This window comes from Orcinus orca, chromosome 7, assembly GCF_937001465.1.
Source record: "Orcinus orca chromosome 7, mOrcOrc1.1, whole genome shotgun sequence".
NCBI classification, from domain to species: Eukaryota; Metazoa; Chordata; class Mammalia; order Artiodactyla; family Delphinidae; genus Orcinus; species Orcinus orca.
In genome coordinates this window covers 58,042,357-58,052,646 of record NC_064565.1, presented here as the reverse complement: position 1 = coordinate 58,052,646, position 10,290 = coordinate 58,042,357, and the positions used below count along the sequence as shown (strand labels likewise).

The 10,290-nt window shown below is 38.1% G+C and overlaps 1 protein-coding gene and 1 non-coding gene across 2 annotated transcripts; both read left to right on the top strand.

Moving 5' to 3' along the window:
* The first annotated feature begins 8,762 nt into the window (after positions 1-8,762).
* LOC117200525 (small nucleolar RNA SNORA70) lies at positions 8,763-8,897 on the top strand. Its single transcript, XR_004482119.1, has one exon. It is a non-coding gene; the product is annotated as a small nucleolar RNA SNORA70 (small nucleolar RNA).
* Positions 8,898-8,939: 42 nt separating this feature from the next.
* On the top strand, positions 8,940-9,280 carry LOC117200481 (60S ribosomal protein L10-like). The gene has a single exon (XM_033423471.2). It carries the CDS (start codon positions 8,955-8,957, stop codon positions 9,255-9,257), a length of 303 nt encoding a protein of 100 aa, XP_033279362.1. The 5' UTR covers positions 8,940-8,954; the 3' UTR covers positions 9,258-9,280.
* Positions 9,281-10,290: the final 1,010 nt, after the last annotated feature.

Genomic DNA, 10,290 nt, shown 5'->3' with positions numbered 1-10,290 from the left:
TACTTAAGAAATAAGGATTTCAGAAGATGATTAATTTCAGCCACTTTTGTCCTGAGTAAAATCAACTTCACTTCAATTTGGCTGTACAGTTCAGCTAAGTTAGAAATTCCCCCCAAGGGAACCCATGATGTATAGTATAAGGATGTATAAATTTGTATATTGGTCACTACTCTGAAAGCACTTTTCTGAAAGCAGAAATCCACCCAATCAAGTCATGGTAGTTGGAGTAGAGATAAAGAATTGCTTTCCTTTGCCATTTTGAAAGAGTTCATGTGTTATGGCTCCATTTATATGAAATTTCCAGAATAAGGGAACCCATAGAGACAGAAAGTAGATTAGTGGTTGCCAGGGCCCGGGGAAAGGGTGAGAATGCGGAGTGACTACTAGTGGGTGTGGGGTTTCTTTCAGGGCTAACAATAATGTTCTGGAATTAGATAGTGGTAATGATTGCACAACTCTCTGAACATGCAAGAAAAACACTGACTTGTACACTTTAAATGGGTGAATTTCATGGTATGTAAGTATCTCAAAAATGCTATTATAAAATAAAACCATTCATGTGAATGTTATTGGCTTTGCCTCTTCTGCCTCAGTGCCGAGAAGGCGGAAGGCACCAGCCAGATGGATATTTTACAGATGACTGCTGCTCACCTTAGCAGTGATAGACGGATAGCAGCACTACAGGATGTAGGATTATGATGACAGTTTTCAGGTTGAGTAACTGTGAGAGGCTATTTGGGGTGACCAAGTTCTCCACAGGGATCCTAAACCAAATCCCTACTCTATTGCTACCCTAAGCAAGGCCTAATTATCCAGAGCTATGGTGAGAGTGACCAGACATGCCCAAACCTCTTGGCATACTGTGATTTGCATGGTGCCTATAACATAGCAGGTGTTCAATAAGTCTGTGATGAATGAATAAATGAGTGACTGAGACTCCCCATGGATCCTCTGTGTTGGAGTAAAGTCTCTGAACACAAGCAGTGTTTTCAGTTTTTTTTTTTTTTTTTTACACCTGGGAAAACTGCAATGTGCTCTGAAATGTGTTGATGCAGTATATTTAGAAGACTCAAACACAATGAATTATATTAATATATTTATTAAAAAAAAAAAGAGCTCAGGATACAAAAGTAGTGCCCTCTCCCTCCTCACTATGTAGGCATTACCTAGTCTTTAAAAAAAATTTTTTTTTGAATTGTAGTATAGTTGATTTACAATGTTTGTTAGTTTCAGGTGTACAGCAAAGTGATTCAGTTATACATATGCATATACATATACACACACATATATACACATTCTTTTTCAGATTCTTTTCCATTATAGGTTATTATAAGATACTGAATATAGTTCCCTGTGCTATACAGTAGGACCTTGTTTTTTATCTATTTTATATATAGTTGTGTGTATCTGTTAATCCCAAGCTCCTAATTTATCCCTCCCTCCTTCCCCTTTGGTAATCATATGTTTGTTTTTAGAGTCTGAGTCTGTTTCTGTTTTGTAAATAAGTTCATTTGTATCATTTTTTTTTAGATTCCACATATAAGTGATATCATATGATTAAGGGGAGGTGTGGGTGTGAGTGGCTGGGGGGGGAGTGGATTCTGTTTAAGCTATTCTTTAGAATGATAGTGACACCCTGTGGTAAATTCTTATAATAGACTGTATTAAACAGAGTAGGTGTGGATTCCCTACTTGTCTACTTGTACTATGAACCAAATTAACCAGACTTCAAATTAAATGAGAATGTATTGAGTGCCTCTGATGCACAAGAACTATGCTAGTGCTTTCATGGATATTATTTCTTTCTAGTATTTTATATTTCACCCAGATGATCAGGTGCTAAACTAATTCTACATATATCTCTGTCTAGAGACGCTGTGGCATCCAGAACCCCTTAAACTGTATGGAAAATGTGTGCATGTGTGTTTCTAGGGAAATGGACTCTTACCTTTAGTAATATGCTCCTACGGGTTCCTTGCTCCCATAACACTTGACATTGCTATATTAGAGCATGCTCTAACAATGCCATGATGATATACTATAGACTAGCTTCATGAATCTCTTTTTCTTTGAAAGTTGCCATTTCTCCTGGCAAACCATGCTCACCCTAGGTTTAAAAACAAACTTAAGGGAATTCCCTGGAGGTCCAATGGTTAGGACTCTGCGCTTCCACTGCAGTGGACACGGGTTTGATCTCTGGTGGAGGAACTAAGATCCTGCACAAGCCGTGCATCGGCCAAAGAAGGGTGGTGGGGAAACTTTAAAAAAAACTTCAAAGAAAAAAGAAAGAAAGGCAGAGAGAAAAAAGGCAAGAAGAATAGGTTAGATAGCAGCACAACTTTGTAAAGTGGAAAGAGTATTGGAATCTGTCAGTCCCAAATCTATTACTTCTTCCTGTTTGAGCTTAGTCAAATTAGCAAGTCTCAGTTTCTTCATCTGAAAAATGGAGATAATAATGTCAGAGAATTATTGTAACAATCAACAGATGGTGGTGAGTTTTTAGATACAATCAAAAGTACAATCCATGAAAAAAAAAGTGATAAGTTGGACTTTGTTAAAATTTAAAATTTCTGCTCTGTAAAAGAGACTGTTAGGAGAATGAAAAGACAAACCACAGACTGAGAGAAAATATTTGCAAAACACATGTCTGATAAAGGATTTGTATTCTAAATATACAGAGAATCCATTGAGAAAACTTATGCTTATAAATTTGAAAATGATAATCTATTACACAAACATAAATTTTTATTTACAGCACATTTTTTCCCTTGATTATAAAATAGTACACAATCACCATAGGAAACATAAAAATTAGAGAAAAGGATAAAGAAAAAAAGTCAATTTATCCCATAGCTCAGCAGTAATAATTGTTAACATTTGATGTATTTTTTCCTTTTTTGCTAAACATGCATGAGTAATATACTTATATGGTATCATTGGTTAACTGATGCTTAAAATTATCCTATTTTTTCCACCTGGGGGGTCTGGATTTCTACCGAGAGAAGGAGGAGCCCCTTTTCAACACGAGAGAAGGAGGAGCCCCTTTTCAATCCTGGTCTATAGGGTGACATTAGCCAAGCCCTGGAGATGCATCTGGGGCAGGGTTGGGAAGAGAAGGCAAATGCACTCCTCAGGTGTGTGCTTGCTGCCTCTTCTGTCTCTGAACAGATCTAGTTTGTGTTTGGGTGTGTGTATGTACAATGAGCGTGTGTGAGCCTGCACACACACAGGGAAAGAAAGAAAGAGGGCTGAGAGTTCCGGGCTGAGGCTTAGCGCTTGCATTGCTGGCTACACACTCACCAGAATGGCTTTAGGAAGCCCCTGCCGAGGGCATTTTCCTTATCTTTAGGGATAACATAAATACAGAAACGTGCAAATCATAAGTATACAACTAGAATTTAAAAAAATCTAGATGCGGGCTTCCCTGGTGGCACAGTGGTTGAGAGTCCGCCTGCCGATGCGGGGGACACGGGTTCGTGCCCCGGTCTGGGAGGGTCCCACATGCTGCTGAGCGGCTGGGCCCGTGAGCCCTGCGCGTCCAGAGCCTGTGCTCCGCAACGGGAGAGACCGCAACAGTGAGAGGCCCGCGTACCGAAAAGAAAAAAAAAATCTAGATGCACCTAGATCAAGAAATGTAACCAGCACCTCAGAACCCCCGACTATGCTCCCTTTCAGTGATTACCTGCCACATAAGTGACCTGACTTCTAATACCATAAATCATTTTTGTCTGCCAAGCAGGTTTTTTTGATTCTATAATGGACTCAAAGGGAACTAACTATTATACCTTCATAAGCACTCTGAAAAGAGTAAAGTTGCATTGATGTAAATATTTCAGAGCCAGGTAGGCCTATGGACTCTGATGTGGGAAGGCATCATTACAGCCTTGGACCTGGACAACACAACTTGGCTCTCTGGCAATCATTGGGGTACCACCAGACCTCTGATTGAAGTCCTGTCTAACCCATGCCTGATCTGCTGCTTTAAATTTTGCTCTTCCAACTTCAGGTAGTACCAGTAGCAATCGGTTGCCCTGACTCATGTCCTGCCAGACAAAACTGACCTCCGTAGCCTTCCCCTTATCCCAGTCCTGTTGGCTTGATGTCTGCTAAGCCCGCTGTGCTGCCCACTATGGCCTTAACCAGGTGCTCTTGCTCTTAATTTGTAGGAGACTTCTGAAAGGTCTAGGCCTATGTAATGCAGATTGAGAAAAATGAAAGAGTAAAACATGAGGAGTGAGATTCAAAGAATTGAAAAGGACAGGAAAGAATAGGGGCTTTTTTTTTTTTTTTTGGTCAATTTTAAGACATGAAACTTCCCAGTTTCCTTTTCTAGACTAGAGCAAAGGTAACTCAAAATAGGTCTCAAACCTCACATTAGTCCATTTTTAGGATGATACAATAACTCTTCAAACATAGATAGAGCAGGGCCAAACATTCCCTATATATTCTTGTTAGAAGTTACCTATTTGTTCCATGCGCAAGTTTAGTTTATTTTTTGAAATTTTTTATTTTAAAAAATTTTAACATGTTCTGCACATCTTCCCTGTTGCTGGTTGGAAATCATTAAAACATCCTGGAAGGCTGTTTTGGGACAGTTAGTGTTAGGAGGAGTCCACGGGGATTTTGTGAGCAATCTATGTAATGTACAATGTAATGAGTTGTAGGGAGTTGGAGGTATACACGGGGTGAGGGTGATTTACAACATCCTTTATAATTTAGAATAAAGGAGGTGGGTTTGGAGAGACCTTAGAGGTTAAAGAGATCAATCTTCTACTCAATGAAGTAATCCCTTTGACAATAACCTTGATAGATGGTTGTTTAACATCTGCTTAAACATTTTCAATGATTTCCAATGACGAGAAGCTCACTGCTTACCTAGGCAAGTCATTTTATTTATTCCCATCTTGAATTATAATAAAGCTTTTCTGTATAATGATTTGAGGTCTGCCTTCTTGCAGCTACTTTCTAGGGAACCCAGTTCTTGCGTCAGGAGTAGTAAAGAATAAGACTTAGTAAACTAATGGGCAATTTTCCTATAGTGAGAGAGTTACCATGTCATTCCTTCCTTACTCCAAGTTAAATATCTCAATTCTTTCCACCATCCCCTAGCTATCATGGTCTCCTTCCTCAAGACAGTTAATTTTATCAATGTCCAAATAGAACAGAATACTATAGATGTGGTCTGATCAATTTAGGGTCTAATGGGTCTATAACTTTCTTTGATTTGGATTTAATTCTCCCATTAATGCAGCCCAAGCTGGGTTTTGTTGTTGTTTGGTTGGTTTTTGTTTGTTTTTTTGTTTGTTTGTTTTGGTAATCATCATACTTTTGGCATATACTGAACTGTAATCAATAAAAACTGTCATATCTTATTTTTAAAATTTGTATAGTTAAAAAATTAACATACAGTGAAATTAACATTTTTAGTGAACAGTTCTGTGAATCTTAACACATGTATAGATTTGTGTAACCACCACCACAATCAAGATACAAAACAATTCCATCTCTTGCCCCCCCACCCCTTTCAAATTTCCTTCTACTATACCTTTGTAATCACACCCTCCTCTGACTTCTCAGCCCTGGAAAGTACTAGTCTGTTTCCTATCACTTACAGTTTTGTCTTTTCAAGAATGTCATACAGTTGGCATCATTCAGTATGTAACTTTTGGACTCGCTTTTTTCACTCATCATAGTGCCTTTGTGATTCATTCAACTTGTTGCATGTATCAATAGTTCATTCCTTTCTATTGCTGAGTATTACATTGTATGGATGTACCATTGCTTGTTTATCTCTTTGCCAGTTTAAAGATACTTGGTTGTTTCCAGTTTGGGGCAATTTTTATAGAGTTACTGTAACCAACCATGTACCAGTTTTTGTACAAACATAGTTTTCATTTCTACTAAATACTGAGGAGTGGAATTGTTGAGATACACCTAACTTTATAAAAAACTTTCAAATGACTTTCCAGAGTAGCTGTACCATTTTGCATTTCCACCAGCAATATTTGAGAGTTAGAGTTGTTCTGCATACTTGCCAGTACCTGGTATTGTCAGTATTAAAAAATTTTAGCCATGCTAATAAGTGTTTACTGATTTCATCCTGGTTTTAATTTGCATTTCCCTAATGGCTAAAGATGTTGGACTATACTAATTTGCCTTCTGTATATCCTTTTTGGTGAAATGTCTGCTCAAGTTTTTTCTCAAACTTTAAGTTGTTTTATTATTGAGTTTTGAGAAATATATATATACATATATATAATAGATATGTCTTTAACAAACATATGATTTGCCAATAATATCCCCCAGTCTGTAGGTTGTCTTTCATTCTCTTAACAGTGAATATCTTTAATAGAATAGAAATTTTAATTTGGATGAAGTCCAGTTTATCAATTTTTTTCTTTTATAGATTGTGTTTTTGATGTCATGTCCAAGAACTCTACCTAAACCCAAGCCATGAATCTCTTTTTATTTTTTTTCTTCTAACCATTGTATAGTTTTGTGTTTTACAATTAGATCTATGACCCACTTTGATAAATTTTGTTTATGAGTCATGGTATGGGTTGAGGTTCTTTTTTTTTGCATATGGATGTCCAATTGTTCAAACACCATTTATTGAAAAAACTATCCTTTCTCCATTGAAACGCCTTTCCATTTTTGTCAAAATTAATATATGTGTGATTTTATTTCTGGACTCTATTCTGTTCTGTTGATTTGTGTCTATTCCTGTGCTAATAATATACTCTCTTGATTATTGTAGCTTTGTAGTAAAACTTAAAATAGAGTAGTGCGATTTCTCTAAATTTATTTCTCTTTTTCAGAATTATTGTGGCTATCCTAGTTCCTTTGCTTTCCCATAGATTTCCTATATATATCAAAAATCCCGCTGAGATTATGACTGGAATTGCATTAAACCTGTAGATCAATTGGCATCTTTACTGAGTCTTCCAATCCTTGAATATAGTATGTCTCTCCATTTAGATAGGTCTATTTTAAAACCAGTGTTATAAAGTTTACAGCATACAGTTCCTGGAAATATTTTACAAGATTTATACCTAGATATTTCATTCTTGGGGGCTGCTGTAAGTGGTATTGTGTTTTAAATTTCAGTATCTAATTGTTTATTGCTGCTAAATGAAAATATGATTGACGTTTGTCTTTTGGCCTTGTAGCCTGTGATCTTGCTAAATTCACTTTTTAGATCTAGGAGGTTTTTTATAGATTCCCTTGGGATTTTCTACACGTTGTCTATGAAACAGTTCTATTTTTTCCTTCAAACCTGTGTGCATTTTTTTTCTTGCTTTATTTCACTGGTTAAGGGTTGTTCTAGTATTATGTTGAATTGGCGTGGTGAGAGTGAACATCCTTGTAATGTTTCTGACCTTAGAGGGAACACATTCAGTCTTTCATCAGTTAGTATGATGTTAGCTGTAGGGTTTTTTTTTTTTTTTTGAGCGTGCCTTTTCTCAATAGATTGAGAAAGAACTCATCTATTCCTAGTTTGCTGAGAGTTTTTATCTGGGATGGATGTTGAATTTATCAAATATTTTTTTCTGCATCAGTTGATGATCATGCGTTTTTTTGGCTATTAATATAGTGGATTACATTTCTCCTTTCCTAATATAAATAAGCAATGATGTAATTACCCTATAAACACTGCTTTCACTGTATACCACAATTTTTTGTATGTCGTATTTTTATTTTAATTCAATTCAAAATATTTTCTGATTTCCCTTAAGAGTGTTTTCATTTCTTCAGATATATACCCAGGAGTGGAATTGCTGGATCACATGGTAGTTCTATTTTCAGTCTTTTGAGGAACCTCTGTACTGTTCTCCATAGTGGCTGTACCAATTTACATTCCCACTAACAATGTACAGGGTTCTCTTTTCTCCATATCCTTGCCAACATTTGTTATTTGTGGTCTTTTTGATGAGAGCTGTCATATCTTTTTACAGAGTAAATTACTTCACGCTGGGAACTCTGCTATCCTTCATTTGTGCATTTTAAAAATATACATTTAGAGATATTAAATTTTGTCATATAGGTATTGATCTATGTCCTTTTGGTCCATTGTATTTCATGTGTTAATTGTTTTAATGTATACAATTGTAATAATTGATAATCCCTTGTTTTAATGTATCTTCAACCAAGTCATTGTTCAGAACATTGACTAGGTTAAGACTAAGAAAAGAACCTTGTAAGAATTTATAGAAGATCTATAGACTTATTCATTCATCTATCACATTTTATTAAATGCCTACTTCTTTATGCCAGGTACTTTCTAATGCCCTGGAGATACGGAGACAAATAAAATAAAATCTGTTGACAGAGATCCAGAAAACAATGTGTTTTGGTACATCAGTGAATGCACCTAACTACTAAATCAATGCAAATTTTTTGAGCCTGGGTAAGGCTTTGTGTTGCATAGAGAAGACATAGCAGTGAACACGTTAGTGACAATCCCTTCCATCATAGAGTTGCTGGTCTTATCTGTACTATCACATTGCCTTGGTTTCTCCATTTTGCCTACCAAACTATTATGAAAGACTTTGACACATGACTCTCTGAAATCCCTAACTAACATCAGTTATCTATCTCTGATCTACCAATATAGATGCCCTATCAGGAAAAAAAAAAAGAGGTTAATTTGTGAAACTTGCTCTGAGTTATCTCCAGTTTCTTTTCTAAGTGCTAATCAACTCTATGTTTAAGCCAGTTTGGGGACTACCCTGGTGCGCAGTGGTTAAGAATCCACCTGCCCTTTGCAGCCAGTTAAGCCGACTGTGCTCTTTTCCCCATGGGGGCCCGGTGTGCAATGGCTGCAAACAGCAGCCTCCTTGGTAGTGTATGCAGCCTGTTGCCTGTATGGGTTGCTCTAAGGGACCTTGGAGACAGCCCTTTCCAGTGGACATTAATGACTGGCATGCTGTCCCCAATCTAGGCTCCAGACAGGTATGGGTGGTGCCTTTGGAAAGCCCCAGGGCACAGTGGCCAGGGTCCACATTGGCCAGGTCATAATGTCCATCTGCACCAAGCTGCAGAACAAGGAGCATGTGATTGAGGCCCTCCGCAGGGCCAAGTTCAAGTTCCCTGGCCGCCAGAAGATCCACATCTCCAAGAAGTGGGGATTTACTAAGTTTAATGCAGATGAGTTTGAAAACATGGTGGCAGAAAAATGGCTCATTCCAGATGGCTGTGGGGTCAAGTACATCCCTAATCGTGGCCCCCTGGACAAATGGCGGGCCCTGCACTCGTGAGAGCCTTGGCGCTGCCCCCTCCCTACTCCCGCCAATAAACTCTACTTTCTTTTCCCTGTTAAAAAAAAAAAAAGAATCCACCTGCCGACGCAAGGGACATGGGTTTGAGCCCTGGTCTGGGAAGATCCCATATGCCGCGGAGCAACTAAGCCTGTGCACCACAACTACTGGAAGCCTGTGTGCCTACAGCCCGTGCTCTGCAACGAGAGAGGCCACCGCAATGAGAAGCCCCCGCACAGCAACGAAGAGTAGCCCCCCCACCGCAACTAGAGAAAGCCCGAGGGCATCAACGAAGACCCAACGCAGCCAAAAACAAACAAACAAACAAACAGATAAATAAAAGAAAAAGCCAGTTTGTGTTTTCTGGAGCTTGACATCAGCTAATGGAAATAATCTAGAGCCTAGTTTTTCCCTTTCAAAAAGCAAGCTGTTTGTTTATCTTTATCTTAATTCCTCTACCAACTTAAACTTCATCCAACCTATTTTCCCTCTTGGTAGACCACCCTCTATCTTCTGTTGTCCATGTCTTCTAGTGTTAGACTTTAGCTCCTCCTTTTCCTGTGGTTATAGTCTCACTTACCTCTCTTAGAAGCTTTCTGGAGGGAGGAGGTGGGTAACCAAAGTCAGAGCAATTGATCTTTAGAGAGAGTGGAGGAAAGAGAGAACCAGAAGATGAATCCTGGTGCTGTTGTCTGTGCTTAGACCTTATTTCGAATGTAGATGTTTGGTATTAGACTGATGTTCATTAGTGGTATACACACTCTTGGTTCAGCTGTGTTTCAAGGCTAGGAAAAGTGGATGCATATGGAACCGATGGCAGAAAGGATTTATTTCAGGACACAGAATGATTTGAATAGAAACTTACATTTTCAAAATATGATCGCTCCTGTTCCTATTATGGGCACTTTCTCAGTGCCCCTGAAATCCAGATGAAACTCTAAACATGGAAAAGTAGTTACTGTTAAAGCCAAAAGCTCTTCTTTCCTCTCTTGTAATGACAGCATGATAATCTGTATACATGGGAGCTGATGAA